The 18,380-nt window shown below is 40.5% G+C and overlaps 1 protein-coding gene across 1 annotated transcript in view; it reads right to left on the reverse strand.

Annotated features, from left to right (window-relative positions):
• Positions 1-2,384: 2,384 nt before the first annotated feature.
• ELL2 (elongation factor for RNA polymerase II 2) overlaps positions 2,385-18,380 on the reverse strand; it is a 92,997-nt gene continuing 77,001 nt past the window's right edge. The window contains exons 6-12 of the mRNA XM_066381878.1: positions 17,057-17,181; positions 16,807-16,894; positions 13,474-14,044; positions 11,447-11,513; positions 7,100-7,271; positions 3,578-3,622; positions 2,385-3,487 (exon numbers count right to left, since the gene is read on the reverse strand). Coding sequence (XP_066237975.1) covers positions 3,371-3,487; positions 3,578-3,622; positions 7,100-7,271; positions 11,447-11,513; positions 13,474-14,044; positions 16,807-16,894; positions 17,057-17,181 — 1,185 coding nt within the window. The 3' untranslated portion in view covers positions 2,385-3,370. The remainder of the gene's footprint in view (positions 3,488-3,577; positions 3,623-7,099; positions 7,272-11,446; positions 11,514-13,473; positions 14,045-16,806; positions 16,895-17,056; positions 17,182-18,380) is intronic.

Consider the following 18,380-nt stretch of genomic DNA (forward strand, 5'->3'; position numbering starts at 1 on the left):
AAAGGATTTAGTAACACTTAAGCAAGTAATAAATCGTAAGAATTTCAAAAGTATATAGTAATGGCATACACAAAGCACATGTGACTCAACACTGCCAGAAAGATTGGCTAAAGGGTCTCAGGAAAGTTCCAGAAGCAAAGAATAAAGTAATGCAAGGGGCAAGGCAACCAAGCAGTGTTGGAACTAATGGACCATTTATGTCTAGACCTCATTTCAACATCTTGCTTCCAATATGCAAGTATGCATTTGGTTGACATAATAAGGTGAAATACTTGGAAGGGAAAAGAAAACTCCTCTAACAGTAAAAAGATCGATCAGAGATGGAAGAAAATTAATACTTAATTGTTTATAATCAATGCATGGAGCAATGCTATAAGCTGACCAACTAGTCACTTTTGAGAAAGCCAGTACTTATCATGCTTCACCCTTTATTCCATGAGAAATAAACCCAACAAGTTAGGAAAGGAAATCCCCACATAAACAAAACCACATCATTAGTGTTCTTTTTGGTTTGTATTAAATCAGGTGCTCATTTGATTTAGAATTTGAGTGTTGGTAAAAACCTTCAAGAGTGCTTCAAATTATTTTAGATGAAATGTGATGAAAATATAAAATTCTCTCATTTTGACAATGCTGTTTTACATTTAATGCTTTAAAAAAAAAATAAATTCTTTAGTCAGAGTAACTGATACTAAATGACCACCCATTCCTAATACAATTATTTGAGAGTATCTAAAAATCTAGCAGGAGATGAATAATAATTATAAATATTGTAATAGGCTTATGCCCATCTTCAAAAGAGATGCAGCCTAAGGTAACAGCAGATTCAGACATATACAGCTCTCAGACTTACAACTGATAAATAGAGACACATTTTGTCAGGATCTGCCCAAGGTACACACAAACATCTAAATTAAGGCTTTGATAGACTGGTGGTAAGTCTGTGGGTGTGCAATGCAACGCTGGATTTCTTCACAGCATCTCCAGCTCCTATTACTATCCAATCTGTAAACCAGATGTAGGTGGGGAGGGTCTTCCGGGGCTAACAATCGACCTGCTAGAAGCCTTGTTTATAAGCAAGTTCTGAAATAAGAGTTGGCAGTGAAACGACTGGGAGGGTGCCTCACATTTTGTAGAGGGGAAAAGTGATGGGCACCTGCTGATAGGGATGGACTTAAAAAAGGGGGGGCAATAACTGAACTTCAGTTCAAGACTTTGAAATTTAGAGACCTACGTTTGAGCCCTACATCCAAGCCAATGGTTCTCATACTTCAGTTTGCAAAGTCAGCTGGACGATAGCTATGAAAATGTGGAAGGGTGCCTGGGCACTAGACCCAAAGATTCTAACCTGGGTGAAATAAGTGGTCCAAGAACCTTGTTTTTGAGAAACACCTCTCATAGCAAATAGCAGCACACACTCTGATTAAAAGGCCAAGATATTCAAGAAATGACACCAATGGGGTCATTATGTATAGGCAAATCTCTCAGCAGACTCCACCATAATAATACGAGGACCAAATTGACCCAATTAAGTTTCCTCTCCTTGTTTTTAACTGAAAGTTTGAAATGAACATTTAATAATGATTGTACCAACTCTGAGGTAAAAGGAAGAGCACCAGGGGTTTCAATGCTAAAATCAATCGAATTCCCTAGGAGGCCCATGCTACATAGAAATTAAATTTCTGCAGTGGTATTACAGTTATAGTATAGTGCACAGGGTCTTATTTTATTCTTTGTGTAGTTTGTATACTTTTGTATACTTTTACTATATTACCTACTCTTTCCAGTTAATGTTTTAGAAGAACTCCAAAGAGGAAAGTTCCTCTACATGCTCTCTCAGGTTTTCTAGACATTAATGTTCTCTGGTTTATAGCAATACACAACAAAGTTATTTACTTGGTTTTTTTTGGATGCTGGACACAAACATCTTTATTAAAGATACCACCAAAATTTTGGCAAACATTTCAAAACAGATTTGTAAACATAATGCTTCCCTTTTTAACTGGCAGCACTTTGAAAAGACAATACGGTAAGACAACACAACTTGAATCAACATTAGTTCAATATCCTTGTATTTCTGACATAACTTACGTTCCCACATGATAAAACAAGTGATAGTTAAATCAACGTCAACAGGTAAACTCCATGAAATGAAAGCTTGTGCTGTTTGATGAATCACAGTATGCTATGGTTAAATATATCCACTCTTGTTTATATTCCTGGCACCCAGGATGAAAAACAAAAATCTTTAAATATACATTTCATGTAGGTAATAACTTCTTTGCATATCTCTTTTCAAAAAATACTTTATAGCAGTATATAAATAGGTTACCTACATATTTAATTTTACTTTTTAACTACATATTTTATAATTTTGCCCCAAAACTATAGATTTGTTTCATTTTCATAACATATCAATTTTGCCCAAGAACAAAGCTGACAAATGGTTGAAATGGAAATGCTTTTGTCTTCCACAACAGAAGGAGCAATTTGATAGGAAGAAAAACCCACCTGCAGTCACACTCGCCAGTTGTCTCACCTGCGCGCTCGGCCTGCGGACAGTAGCAGCTTCTCTCCTTCGGGCTCGTTCACATCCACACCACCTCTGCACACACACACGGGCTGCGCACACGCTCTCAGACACACAGCGTACTTCCCACTGCTCCCATCATGTGGGAGGCAGCGTAGCTAACGATTAACACACTATTTACACAACTAGCAAACACCTTAAGGCAACCATTGCAAGGGGGGTTAACTCGCAGGGTGGACTTACTGTTCTATATCAAGTCAGTCTGTATACATGTGTGCAGCTACCACACACACACACTCATAGACCTTTCCATTTCTTAACCCTCCAAAACAATGTTTTAATTTTTTTTGTATTTTGTGCAAATTTCCAAATATTCCACCATTTAAGGCAAAGAGTTCTCATTAAGAAAGATCAGAAAATAGGCTTATGTTTATCCAAAAGCATTTCACCTTGCACCTTACTTTTTTTTTTTTTAAACACACATAACTTTGAAGTGTGGACACTGGATCCCCAATATCTAAAAAAATTATTTCTAATTACAAACAAGTTTTTAAGAAATAAACTGATTTGAAGTATAGATACTGGATCCCCAGTATCTAAAAACAAATTACTTCTATTGACAAACACAAGTCTTGAGGGGGAAAGAAAAGGACCAGAAAAAGCAGCTTCAAAAATAAAGAGAAGCAAAGAAAAATGGGGGGAAAAAAAGTAGGTCAAGTTTACAAATACTGAAACTTTCAACAGGTAAAGTTTCATTGTTTTAGAATCTTAGAGCAACTCATTTGGAATTTTAAATAAATAAGCTTCAGTTTATTCACATCTTCCGGTCCAAACAGAGCTCTAGTGCCAGGACTCCGCTTGCTGTTGGTCGAATTCTCCTATGAGTCTTTTGATGTGAGCCAGCTTGTTATGAAGATACTCGCATCTGTATTTTTCTTCATGGTAATTGGGACTAGACTGTGGGGGAAAAGACAACAAGGAATCAGGTTGTAGAATTGTAATTACTTCCCGACTTCATGCCAGAAAACCCACAGTGATGATACTTACCTGCCTGATCTTCTGATATTCGTGTAAGACTTCTTCATGAACATTCTATAACATTAAAAATTAAAAATCAGAAGAGAACCTTTTTTGTTTGCAAATTAAACAGTTAACACACATATGGCAAGGGAGTGGTAAATATTGATGATGGGAGGTAAATTGGTACAATCTTTAAGGAAGGCAATTTGGCAACTGCTATCACTACAGCAAATGCAAATCTGACTTGAAATTTACACTTATCTTTCAGATTTACTTGTGCCCGAGTGAAAATATCTGTGTAGAAGGTTACTCCCTACAACATTGTAAAACAAAAGACATAAAACAAAATCTAAGAGTCCATTAATCCACCCAAAGAAATACTAAGGAGACTATTGAAAAAGGGGGGAGTGTTCATGTACATATATAAAAAGAATTCTCTAATATGCGTTACGGTGTTCAGTGAAAAAAGTAAAGTGCAGAACAATTTATACAGTTTGCTATAATGTTTTAAAAGGGAGAAATAGGATGATAATACACTGCTTACAAAAATTAGGGGATATTTCAAAAATGAATATGAAGCAATAAAAAAAAGAAGCATTTGATTTTTTTTATTAAACAAGAACATCAGAAAAGCAAATGACAAGTCAAAGAAAGTTGTTCAATTATGCAAATGAGATGCAAAACCAACTTTTATTTCATTGGTGAAAATGCACTCTACAAAAGGCTGAAAGCATGTTCCCTGATCTTGAAAGAGCACATCCTGCAATTTCCCACTCTTGCAATGCCCCTGCAACACGATTTGCCCGAATGTGCAGTCTGGAGAGCCTTGGACATCTTGAAGTTGGTCAAACACAGACAACAGTGGCAACAGCACTTGGAACATCCCAAAATGCGATTAACAGACTGTGGAATCACTTTCAAGAGACTGGCACAGTATGAAGAAGATGGGAGCAGGGTTGCCCATCTGCCACAATAGCAAGAGATGACCGCTACTTGACCTTATTGGCAAGAAGGAACAGGCACTGTACTGCAACAGAGCTGCGGGGTAGTTTCTTGCTGCCACACGATGGATAAGCACCCAGACCATACGAAACCCGCTCCATTGTGTTGGACTGCACGCCCGAGAACTAGTGGTATGCATTCTGTTATCTGCTGAACACCGTAGAACCCACAGAAGGTGGGCTGATGAGCATCGTCATTGGACCCGCAATGAGTGAACTGTCCTCTTCTCTGATGAGTCACGGTTCAGTCTGCAGCCTCACAATCATTGTGTCCTGATCTGGCGTGAATGAGAACTACAGGAGAATCCACGTTTCATGTGAGAAAGGGACTCAGTGGTGGTGGAATTATGGTGTGGCCTGGCATCAGCATTGGTGGTCGTACCAACCTCTACGTCATCAGAAACGGATCGCTGACTGCTGTCAGATATCGAGATGAGGACCTGAACCCCATAGTGGTACCCTGTGCTGGAGCAGTTAGAAACAATTTTCTTTCCATGGATGATAATGCCAGGCCCCACCATGCACATCTCGTCAACCACATGCTTCAGGAGGCTGAAGTTGAACACAAGGACTGGCCTTCACGTTCTCCAGACCTGAATCCCATTGAACATGCTTGGGAAGCACTGGGAAGACGTCTGGCAAACCATCCAATTCCTCTCACAGCACTTCTTGAGCTGGAAGTTGCCCTGGAGCAAGAGTAGTGGAGGATCCCACAAGAACTGCTGGGCAGTCTGATCCTGTCCTGCCCCATCACTCTCAGTGTGTTTTGACAGTCTTGGGAGACCATACACCCTACTGAGCAGTCAATGTGTGGCACTCTGGTCCAGTCTGACATGCTTCTGTTCACCCCCACCAGTATGTTACTTGCTACTCAATCATGATAATTGAGTTTGTATCTCATTTGCATAATTGAACAACTTTCTTTGACTTGTTTGTTTTTCTGATGTTCTTGTTTAATATAAAAAAAAATGTTTTTTTTATTGCTTCATATTCATTTTGAAATAACCCCTAATTTTTGTGAGTATATATTCTAATAATTTTATTACTTCTAAGATGCCCATTTATTTTAATGAAATCAGATAATAATGAATCATACTTTTACCTTAACAATGATGACTCTTAAACTGATGACATCTTAGATTTAATTACATATGGTATATTATATGGATTTGCTTGTGGATATACATCTTACACACACACACACACACACCCCTCTGAAAGATACACTGGAAACCAGTACTACTGATGGCTTGTGGGAGGGGAATCAGGGGGCTGGGGAAAATGGCTAACCCTTATGCACCATATGACCGCATGTATGATGAAACTAAGCAGTTTCCAAATACTTACATTTATTCTGCACAACTCTATAATCACCTCATCTTATGGATGGTGATTTTGAAGCAAGTTAAATAACTTTGTGCCCAAAGTCACACGTATTAAATAGTAGGAGCTAGAAATCAAACTCGGGCATTCTGGCTCTGGCTCTGCAGCCTGCTCCTACCCACTGAGCAATCTTTGGAATTACACTGCAGTTTAAATATAATCACAGTGCACAGGTAAATACAGAAAAACAAACAAACCCAAACTATCATATCACCAACCTCTTGCACCCTCAAACACCAAGTCCTCTAGCAAAATCTATCATTCTAGTGGCTTAAGAAATAAGGCCCACTAAGGAAAGACATGAGGAATCTAGGGCAAGGTGCTCTCAGGTTGATTTCCCCACTGTGGGAAAACCCACCCAACCTCTCACTTAGGCTCCCATCAGAACAAAGGTAGTGGACTGGGATGAAGGCACCATCTGTGCCTGTGAAGTGTGACAAAGTTATCTGGCTTATACAAGGAAAGAAACATTCATTTATATTAATCCTTTTGCCAAGAACTATGAAAATGATCAGGTCAGGCTTCTACTGTTTTTTGTTAACTAGTAATGTTACCACTTAACGTAGGGTGGTAGGAACTGGTTACTACCTGCTAACAAGTCTCTGTCTCTGGAATAGCTGGAAGCACCATGCTTTTCTTCACTCAGACCCCAGACTTCTTTACATTCTAAGTCTATTCTTTCCTAATCTATGTCAGATTGAGGTTATTTAAAAAATTAATTAAAATATTTATTTGAAATAGCAGCTTTGGGTAATAGCACCAGATCTAGGAGCTATATAGTCTGAGTTAAGTTGGCAATGCAATAAAATATTTCGGTAAATCCTGAATGCAGCTTTCTTCCACTATTTAGTTGTGTGTGCTATTTTTCCCAGTACACTATATGTTATATTATAGTAAACATATAAGCATATATTACATTTTATACATATTATGTTAACTAAAAAACTTATTTTTTTCCATGGATGGAAATACATGTTCAATATTTACGTATTTTCAAGAACTATTTCAAATATTTAGTTACCTAGCTAATTTTCAATGAAAGCAAAGCTGCAGAGAAGCAGGCCAGCAAGCAGACTTGCTCTGACAGCTAATGGGGTTGGGCTGGGCAGAGGAAGAAAGTAAAACAGGAAAGTCAGCTCATCTCAGAGCAGATGCATTTATTCACCTGATACTCTTTGGAGCCTGGAGAAAGGCGCTTCCGCTGCGCATCCAGCTTGATAAATCTTCTAGCTACAGTCTCCATCCTGGCGTGCAAGGCCCTGTACTCTTCATACTCTGCATTGAAGTCATCTTTGTAATTCTGGCGTTGCTCATAGGAGACGATAGCAATGTATTTTCTAGTAAGAAAAACCGAAAATAGAGCAATAGCTGTGTCACTCCTTCAGAGACCTTCCAGATGAAACTACCCCACTTAAGAACTTCAGAGGCGAGTATGGAAATATAAGAAAGACATGGTGGCAATGGAATTAAAGTGCAACTATGTGAAAAGAAAACAACACTCACACAGATGTAGCTTCCTAAATCTTTCTCCACCCAAAATAATTCACTACATACCAGCGGCAGAGACCAACGTCTACTATAAGTCACATGGAGACAGAGGACTAGATGGGTAATGTGAAATCAGGAAAATGTCACATAGTAAGTGCTAAAGTCAGAGCTGTCCCCGACCTGCTGTGTACAAGGAGACCCATCTTCAAGCCTTTCAAACCTGCTTCCACCAAGGTGCTCCAGGCCCCTCTCCTCAGACCCTGTCCTCCCATTTCTGATTAGGCAAATACATATAAAATACAAAAGGGGAATTGTTTATCATTTTTAAAGATGATATAGTGTAACATGCCATACTATGTGCAATAGAAAGGCAGTGTTGTGCTATTAAGTGTAGTTTACTTTCTTAATAAAAATGCCATGAACCTATACTTCACATTATGACTATTTCTAGGGACCTAAATAAAGGCCATTTTGCCAAAGTGTCAGTTTATTCAGTGGTAAGTAAATTAAATGAGTATTTTATATTAAAACAGAGTTCATATTATTTGTTTGTGGATCTGGGGACTGGGATGACATCAGGTTCTGGTTTGGGTCTTTGCACTCTGCTTTTGTCATGGAATGCAAAATTCCCTTGACTCTTTTGAGACAAAAAGTGAGATTTCAAAGCAATTTCAAGGAGGTAGCAGGAGATTCAGAATGGCCCCGGGGGTACATAATGTTTTTCACTGTGGGAAAACCTTGGAGTTCAGTCCTCTCCAAAATGGCTTCAGATACTCTCACCAGTTTTATTTAAGATGTAATAGCACAGATACCTAGCTGCAAATGTGAGAAAGTGATAACAGCACAAGTGACCTAACGTCCTCAGGAATACTTCTGTTCCTACGAGTGAGTGAGGCAGTGTGTGCAGTGTGCGGACTCACAGCTGCCCTGCTGGTGCCTCTGCTCTAGAAGGAACACCGCCAGCCAAGCGGGCAGCAGTCCCCTCCAGACAGGCACCGCAGCAGAGGGAGCCCCAGGGAGGAACGGGTTCCGGGGATAAGCACGTGAGGAAAACGGCTAAACTGCTTGTGACACTCAGATTCCATTTGTTATACCAAGTATTTATCCTGCTTTCTCAAAACCACACCCTCAATATTTCATTTAATAAATTCCCTAGGAAAAATAAACTGATCAACAGTTGTGTGGCTATTATAGATTATTTGATTATACTGGCATTTTAATGAAAAGCATTTCACTATTTCCACCAAAGTTCAGGAGTTCTACAGTTGGCTCTTAATGCAGTGATGGAATAAAATTTAAATAGTTTATATAATTCACAACCAGAAGTAGAAGTAGTCTAATATATAAAAATTAGGAATATTGTAGTTAAGTATGAATTATTTAAAGCTGATCATTAAGGTTTTGTAGTATGATCTTTTGGATTCTTATGAAGCAACTTAAATTTTATATTTTTGATGACTTCTGAAAAGTCATGCTTTCTCACCATTTTTAGAAAACTTTCTGTATTTACACAAGATTTAATTTTTAAAAACAAATTGCTTTTACTTAAATAAAGCAAGCAAACAATCACATAGGTCATGTAGTTTTGTACTTTTTAAACAGCTAGGATGGTGACAAATGTACAGAAATACACTAATGCAGGTGCAGCAACTGGCCTTAAACTAGTTATTTTTTATTGTTTTGTAATTATTATTTTTTTTGGTATTTTTCTGAAGTGAGAAATAGGGAGGCAGAGAGACAGACTGCCACATGTGTTTGACTGGGATCCACCTGGCATACCCACCAGGGGGTGATGCTCTGCCCCTCTGAGTCATTCTATCGCCTTGAGGCAGAGGCCATAGAGCCATCTAATCTTCAGTGCCCGGGCCAACTTTGCTCCAATGGAACCTTGGCTGTGGGGCGGGGAAAAGAGAGACAGAGAGGAAGGAGGGGGTGGGGTGGAGAAGCAGATGGGCGCTTCTCCTGGGTGCCCTGGCCAGAAGTCAAACCCAGGACTTCTACACGCCAGGCCGACACTCTACCACTAAGCCAACTGGCCAGGGCCAACTAATTATTTAAAAAAAAAAAATAGAAATGGCCCTGGCCGGTTGGCTCAGTGGTAGAGCGTCGGCCTGGCGTGCAGAGGTCCCAGGTTCGATTCCCGGCCAGGACACACAGGAGAAGCACCCATCTGCTTCTCCACCCCTCCCCCTCTCCTTCCTCTCTGTCTCTCTCTTCCCCTCCCACAGCCGAGGCTCCATTGGAGCAAAGATGGCCCGGGCGCTGGGGATGGCTCCTTGGCCTCTGCCCCAGGCGCTGGAGTGGCTCTGGTCAGGACAGAGCGACGCCCTGGAGGGGCAGAGCATCGCCCCCTGGTGGGCGTGCCGTGTGGATCCCGGTCGGGCGCATGCGGGAGTCTGTCTGACTGTCTCTCCCCGTTTCCAGCTTCAGAAAAATACAAAAAAAAAAAAAAAGAATTAACTGATTAATTTAGTAAAACATAGCCTGAATCCATGGGGAAAGGTCAGAATTATTTTTCTGTCTCTCTACCTGATCTGTCACATGTACCAAGTATACATCACTATGACAAAAAACAGGAATTCAAAATCAAAAGAATGAGAGCACAATATTGCAGTTGTTATTTGAGGGGGCAGCAACTTTTTTTTTTCGTTGTGACACCTTAGTTGTTCATTGATTGCTCTCATATGTGCCTGGACTGGGGGCCTTCAGCAGACTGAGTAACTCCTTGCTGGAGCCAGTGACCCTGGGTCCAAGCTGGTAAGCCCTTTGCTCAAGCCAGACGAGCCCGCGCTCAAGCCAGCGACCTCAGGGTCTCGAACCTGGGTCCTTCCGCATCCCAGTCCGATGCTCCCTCCACTGTGCCACCGCCTGGTCAGGCTAAGGGGGGCAGCAACTTTCACAGCACTTTTAAAAAGAAGTGGGTTTACAGGTGGAGTGGTGAACCCCATGGTAAGTGGGGCCAGGTGCTGCGCCCCAACTGACCGCTCCTGGACCAACTCAGTGGTGGCTGCACCCCAGGGCTCCCCCACAGAACTCTGAAGCCTGCACGGCCTCAGATGAGCAGTACTTGGCATGGCTTCCTGGGGCTTCTCAGTTAAGAGATGATAACCAGCGTTATGGTATCCTGCTGTAGCCTTCCGCAGTAAGTACAGCTTTCACACTATTGGTAAGCGGAAGTAATATATTTTAAGTATAAGACGTTCTCTATTCTATCTAGAAATGAGCGTTTCATAGGACCTGGAAGGCTAACGAGCACAGTTTAACTCTGCCTACCAGAGAAAAGATGTTTATGCAGCCCAGATGCCATTGTCCATTCTATATTCAAGCTGTTTGCACATTTGTTCATTTTTTAAGCTATCGATAGACCCATTTGCTCTTTCACTCTCCATTTCTCTAGATTTTAAAACTTAATTATTTTCTTCTTATAGAAGCCATTGAGTCTGTAAAAAAGCTAGCATTATGTGTCCAAGTTATAATTTCTGTGATAGCCAGTTACAAAAATGTCCCCAGCCCAGCATTTAGCAACTTGTCATAACAAGAAAAACATTATAACCTGTACTAAAATGAGATGATCAAATTTTACTATTCTCTTAAAATTAATTTGATAGTTTTACTTAACTAAACCTCAGTCCATCTCCACTTTGTATGAACTGCAGAGGGAAGCGCTTCCTTCATCAGTAACATGTGCAGGAACGACTGAGCAGACAGACTGTCAGCTTTGAAGAGGCTGATCCCTGAAATCTTCCATAATCAAATGCTTGGCCTGGCCCCGGAACAAAGGACAGGCTTCTCTATACTTAAAGGCCACCACGCAGAGCTCAGAGCAGGGGGTGGCACAAGCTGCTGAAGCTGACAGGGTGGATTTGGGGCGAGCAGGCTGAATGGCAGCCTTTCAATTGCAGGGGTGGCTCCAGGACACTATTTCTGGAACTTCTTACTTTTTCGATTTGCAAATTATGGGAAAAGAATTTGCAAGTTTCTAAAATTAAACAGTTTTCTCCCAATGGCAGACATCTGAACTTACATCAAATAATCTGGGAGTTCAATTGTTGAAGAAGGCTCCGTGGAGGCAGTGCAACCCTCTTGAACTCCTACGAAGAAAAAAAATCCAAGTGTTCACCAACGGTATGGTTATAAAATGCCTATAATTCTAAAATAGATCAGAAACATCTGGAAGACTTTTCCTCAAATCCTATTCATCTATCTCAATAAGCAACAGTGAGCAAGGAATACAATTGAACACGAACAATGGAGGCCCTATGACCAGCGCCAGCAAAACCGACGCCAGGCATTGAAAGCACCCTGGCTACTGCAGTGTCTGCACAATAAAGGAATTCCATCTTAACCCAAGGTCAATCTTCTATTCTTTCAACAACAGTTGTGGCATCTGCCCAGCAATTCAAAGACTGTGGTGGCAGATGCAGCCAGACAATGGGAGATACAAATTTTATATCGACATCTACTTTTCATAGGATTTAAACAAGGCAGATGAGACAATGAAGTCAGGTAGCAGACTGTTCTGGTCCCTGTATTTTCATGGCTACCCTTTTTGTATGCAGACAGCAGAAGTGGGTAGGAAGTTTTCCTATTGGTTTAATTTAAAATAAGTTATTACTAAACACTGACTTACATTCCTCTAATTTCTAACCCTCCTAAGAAGAGAGACTTGTTTTAAAAAGAACAAACAGATAAAGTGCTAGTCATTCAGGACTATGCTATGAAAGTGTATAAAATCCCTGAGTATTTCATTTGTTTGCACCATTTCCAGAGGGTATGTTCAGACTTTTTACTAGGGTAATTCACTCAAAGTAGAGTTAAAATAACAACTCAGACCCTAACCCTGCCTGCTGGCAAAACACACAATTTGATGATTTCTTCGTTTAATATTTTAAAGGATGAGCATCTGAGGTGGGAAGTGTGGAGAGTGGGGCATACCCAGGAACCTGGTTTACTAACTCTGAAAATGAGGTGGTATTGCCTCTTGCCCTTTTCTGACCTGGCAAATTCAAGTATGACAGTGTTAGAGAGAAAAAGCTTACATCTACCTCTTGGGCCACTATATAGCATCATACTGATCCCAATATTTCACAAATACACTCTGACATGCAATATGCTCCCCCATGTCAATAAAAGCACTGTTAGCATACTCTTCTAGAGTCAAAGCTTCTTTTGTATGATAAAAATAGTTAAATCTAAGGACTACAGACTTTCAGTATTGTGTGCAAACTACAAAAGACAATACCCTTAAACTTTGTTCATCAAAGTAACTTTTCCAAAGTTGCATTTCCTTGGGGAGTTTTGCCTTAGTTATGCTTAGGATTTGAAATGGGCGGCACTGCTAAATGACCGGCTTGATCTTCTCTGTGCTGGCATAAAAGACACAGTTTTAGAGGACAACTCTTTTTAAAAAAAAACTAATTTTGTCATTAGGTTTTAAAAATCACTATATCCTAGGTAAGCAGTCCTACTGGTTAGTTTAATCGCCAACAGACTTGCACAAGACAAACTGCTTTTACTCTAAATGAAGATAATATTATGGATATGTAAATGTAATTGTACCTTGTCTGTTTTATAAAGAATTTGACATTTCCCCTGTGCTAATATTAATTAAAGCAAGGGTGACCTTGTGTCTGTGACAAAGAAGGAAATGAATATTTTTACTGCTAATTGTGTGTCTGGTTGAGTCAGTTCAAGAATGGCATATAACAGGTCATGTTGAGGTTACACAATACCATTATATCACAGTTATGGAAAAGGGTAACAAAGCCCACTTTCTTTAAAAGGAGGATGACAGGGTCATTTTCAAATGTCACTCACCATCTTATTAACAAATATAAAAACCATATTTAATAGCTGGCTACAAAGAGACCGAAAATGACTGTGGTAAAATGCAAGAAAAACCTGCTCAAAAATACAATACTAATATTAATAACTAAAAGGAAACTCATTTGATAAAAGAGGATTATAATTATGAACAGCACCACCTTACACTCATGACAGTCCCTCTTCCATTCATGTACTTGGGCAGCGGTTTTTAGAAGTATCAAATACCTTCGTTGGAATCTGGACTGGAGTTGTTCAGCTTGGCAATTTCCTCATCTCTTTTAAGGTCCTCTTCCTTTTCCTCCATCATCTCAATGTCGTGTTTATTTATTTGGTCCTTCTCCTTGTGTTTTTTAGACTTCTTTTTGGACTTTTTGTGAGACAGTGAATGGTTTTCTTCCATAGGCTTTGGACACGTTAGCAGAACTGAGTCAGAGGGTACGGTTCCCAGAGCAGTCCTAGAGGTATATTTGTCTTGCTGGTCCTCGTAGACACTACTGTTCTGACTAAAACTGTCAACAGGTAGGTCTTGAGTCCCCCCGCCTTCTGGAGTGCTGGGGGAGTTGGAGTTAGAGTGTACAGTCTGCGGAGGGTTGGGGACGGGCAGGTGGGTGGAGAGCAGGGGCGGGGCGGTGGGGATGGCAGCAGCTGCGGGCGGCGGTGGCAGGCCTGCAGCCAATTTGTCACTGGTGGGATTCAAATGACCGTTTAATGTTGGTGGCACTCTGTTTGTCAGGTGAGATATTCGAGCTTTTTTATTCATTAAAGGATCAATGAAATCTGAATCTAAAAGTCGTTTCTGTGGGGCAAAGGGGGAGAGGAGAACAGGAAAAAATATAATTTAATATATGCATCACTGATTACCATAAGAACACTGAGTATTTTTATTTGTACTTAAGTTTATGACTTGTGTTGTGTTAAACCTTTCTCCAAGCTTAGGCAAAAACAAACAAGCCATAAAAACAAAAGTGAAATAAATTCTCATGTCTAATATAAAAAAGAATCTGGCAAATGCAGGAGTGGACCAAAGAATGTGCCACTCTGACATTCTTTTGAGTTAATACGGCTGTTGTAATATTCATAATGTTCATGCCTTTTTCTATACGAACAACTGTAAACCTACTTTGCCTACACTGTATGTTTCTTGGAGCATTTATCTTTCTGATTATACAGTGTGGGGCAAAAGTAGATTTATAGTTGTTTGTATGGAAAATAATACAATCATAAATAATAATACAAGAATAAACTCTATTTCACATACTCTCAACTGTAAATCTACTTTTGCAGCGCTCTGGACAGGCCCCACCCTAAGTTCCTTGAGACAATGCCAATTTTTGTGAATTATACCCCTCAGGAGAGTATTAGATAGAGTGGCTTCGTTCCTCTGCTGACCGAGTTCTAATAAGCGAGAGCAGGAAGCAGGTTGTATCATCGCACTCTGTCAGAACAAGAGTAGGTAAAGGGCAACAAGCCTACTTACATATTTAACCTCCTCTAATCTGCTAACATGCTCCAGTTATGAATATTTTGGCTGCCATTTATTATTGCACCTGGCAACAGCCATCCCCTTCAGAGAAATTTCTCTAAGTATCTATCATTGTTGAAATACTATTCATTTCCCTCACTTCATTGGATTGAAAAATAAATCTTAATAACTGGTCTAGAAAAGTGATATGGAATTACTGTTTCAAAAATTTTCAAAGTCATGTTAATATTAGCCCAATTCAGCAACAATAATAGTATTTACATTAAAAAAAATTCAGTTGAAAAATATATCCAGTACACTACTGTGGCTTAAATTTCAGCTTGAGAGAAAACAACCTAATCATCCTGTTAATTTAATCTATTTTAAATTTAGTGCCATTGATTCGGCCCCCAGGGTATAATTAGATCAGAACTATAAGCAGCTTCATGGTAAGTGGCATTGAAATTGGGGCTTCTATGGATAGGGTACAGGCAAGAACAGAACTGCTTTGATTTTGTTTCTCCTCTGTTCCTCACAATAGGGTGCTAACATTTCCTGACTTGTGAATAGCCTTTGCCCAGGGCATGCTTACTGTTTGCCACACATCTGTCCTATCTCCCTAATCCTTGGAAGGAGGGTCCAGAGAGAAAAGCACTCTGTCACTAGTACTGGGGTAAAGAGGTCTGTCCCACTGTCAGTCCCAAAGACGTGGGAAATAGAGAGCTCAAGGCTGGCTGGGTCCTCTGAGACCAAGCAAATTTAATTCCAATGCTACCCAGGATCTCCCCCACCTTTTTCCAAGATAAATTGAATAGTTTGGGGGAGACTAAGTTGAATTGAAGTCCAATCGCAGTATTCTGATTGGAATCTAACTGAAAAGAGCTTTAAGAAAACATGTCTGAAAATGTCAAAATTTTTTGTTTACTTATTTAAAGAAACATTTTCCCCAACAAATACTTTTCTGAAACATGTTTCAGATAAAATGAAATATCTTCAGTTTTCTCTGTTATCTGAGACTGTATATGGGAGTGGAAAGGTCAATGTTTTTCAACTGCCAGTCAGCGGACTGGTCTCCCAGAAATTTCATGCCCATCTGCAAAAGAGTGAACCACCCTGATGTTTGTGTGACGATTACAGACCTAACGATGTTAATCAAATTCACTTATGCTCAGGGTGACTCCTGCCTTAATAAGTCCCTGAAATAATTCTCCTATTTTTACTGGTCTCCAAGTGTAAAAAGGTTGAAAACCACTGGAATAGGTCTTCTAGTTAATAATAAAATGGAAAAGTAGATAATCTTACAATAAAAAGTATCCTTTAAAAATGGGAAAGTAGATATTAAGAACTTTGACAAGCACTACAGCCCAGTGGAGAAGAGTTCTGGGCTGAGAACTTCTCCAGGACACAAGGCTGAGTCCTGCTGGAAACGAGCCGAGCACCCCCGGGGGGACAGCCATGCACCCCCGGGAGACAGCCGTGCACCCCGGGTGGACAGCCGTGCACCCCCGGGGAGACTCCCCGTGCACCCCCGGGGAGACAGCCGTGCACCCCGGGGGGACAGCCGTGCACCCCCCGGGGAGACAGCCGTGCACCCCCAGGGGGACAGCCGTGCACCCCCCGGGGAGACAGCCGTGCACCCCCGGGGAGACAGCCGTGCACCTTCGGGGGGACAGCCGTGCACCCCCGGGGGGACAGCCGTGCACCTTCGGGGAGACAGCCGTGCACCCCCGGGGGGACAGCCGTGCACCCTCGGGGAGACAGCCGTGCACCCCCGGGGGGACAGCCGTGCACCCCCGGGGAGACAGCCGTGCACCCCCGGGGGGACAGCCGTGCACCTTCGGGGAGACAGCCGTGCACCCTCGGGGAGACAGCCGTGCACCCCCCGGGGAGACAGTCGTGCACCCCCCGGGGAGACAGCCGTGCACCCCCGGGGAGACAGCCGTGCACCCCCGGGGGACAGCCGTGCACCCCCGGGGGACAGCCGTGCACGTTCTGTGGCTCTCACTTGTCTCACCATAAGTCAGAGGAACTGACCTAGATGGCCCCTAGGTCCATCTCACGACTAGGATTATACAGTTTTATGAAATATGAAATACCTGAGGAGAAGATGCAGTGTCCCTACTAGAACACACAGGAGATTCTGAACGGCTGGTGCTGGCAGTATTTTGAGATGGGTTTAGTTTTCTGTAAAGGATACACATGTTCTAGTTATGGAAAGGTTTTTAACTTTTCATGACAGAAAACTTGTCCTTACTTCTCTTTTCCCAACTCAATGTCAAAATAAAAATGACTAAAATAACTATATTTACATCATTTTTAAAGAAAAAAATTAAAACAAGAACTTACCTTGAGAGAATTGATTCTAATGACCGTCTGTCAAATTCATTATATCCAGGCCAATCTCTTTGAAGCTCTTTAAAAACATAATCCTTTAAGGTATAGGAGAGGTCCTTAGGATTCAGATTGGCTACCTGATACATGGTGTGAAAACAGAACATTATATCTTTTTGCTATTTCCTAACCTAAAAGAGACAACCTTTTGGATTTATATTGAAAGTTACTGTCAACTAGCCACAAAGGGACTGCTAGTTTTGTATATACCAGATCTCAGTAAATGTTCAACTTCATTTGGGGAATTAAAACTTTATATACATAGCTAAATATTTTTTTCCCCTGAATGGCCACTGCATTTATCATTTTTCCAATCAAATACTAAGCCCACAGTAGGCAAGAAATAGAGGAAGACTTTTTTAAATCAATTTTTTCTAGTCAAAGAAACTCAAAACCAGTTATGTTATCAATATCATTATTATCATTATCTACTTTAGATTCACAGTAAAAATCCTTGGTCACTTGTATTACATAGAAACCAAATAGTGCCCAAATGTTAGGTTACAGACTTTCCTTCAGTAATCATGGAAATTATCTCCATAAATAGTATCAATGCTGATACTGTCATTTTCTTAGATAGCTAAGCTTGCTCATTGTAGCTGCCGTGCTCTTGAAGAACCTCTTATTCAAAGTCCTTGAAATTCCAAAAACCAGTAAATGGAAACAAACCAAAATAATCCTCAAATTACTGTTAAACCCATTTATTCCCAAGTGGAGTCTTTTCTCATCCCCTAACGACAGTTCCAAGTGTCTAGGCCTAGATTCTGTTAACAAGACAAATGTAACAAATGTACAGATTTAGGAGTCAAACCAAGAGTCATATTTAAGGCTGGCACAAAACTATTCCTCCTGTCAGTTCCCACTGGAAAGGTCTTGTCAATAACTGGACTTCTTTCTCTGTAAGTAGTACCAAATATATATATGAGGATAGGACATGCTTTTCTCATAGCTGAAGCTGAATACTAATATGCTAATGTTGGTATAAAGTAGAAAATTGTAGCCTTATTTTAAAATTCAAATTAGCAAATAAATTAACATGACATGCAACTAGATGTCTCAAAGTGAAATAAATGTAACAATCCTCAGATTTCCCATTATCCAGGGCACTATACATACTAACAATACCTCAAAACTGAAGATGATGGTTTTATTCTTTTGCAACACTGTATCATGTCTTAAATATAAGAGAGAATAGATAAAAATAAACTTAGAAGTATTATCCTTTGAATAATAGATGAAAACCTGTAGTATTTTTTTTTTTTTTTTTTGTATTTTTCTG

The sequence above is a fragment of the Saccopteryx leptura genome, chromosome 4 (genome assembly GCF_036850995.1).
Source record: "Saccopteryx leptura isolate mSacLep1 chromosome 4, mSacLep1_pri_phased_curated, whole genome shotgun sequence".
Lineage (NCBI taxonomy): Eukaryota > Metazoa > Chordata > Mammalia > Chiroptera > Emballonuridae > Saccopteryx > Saccopteryx leptura.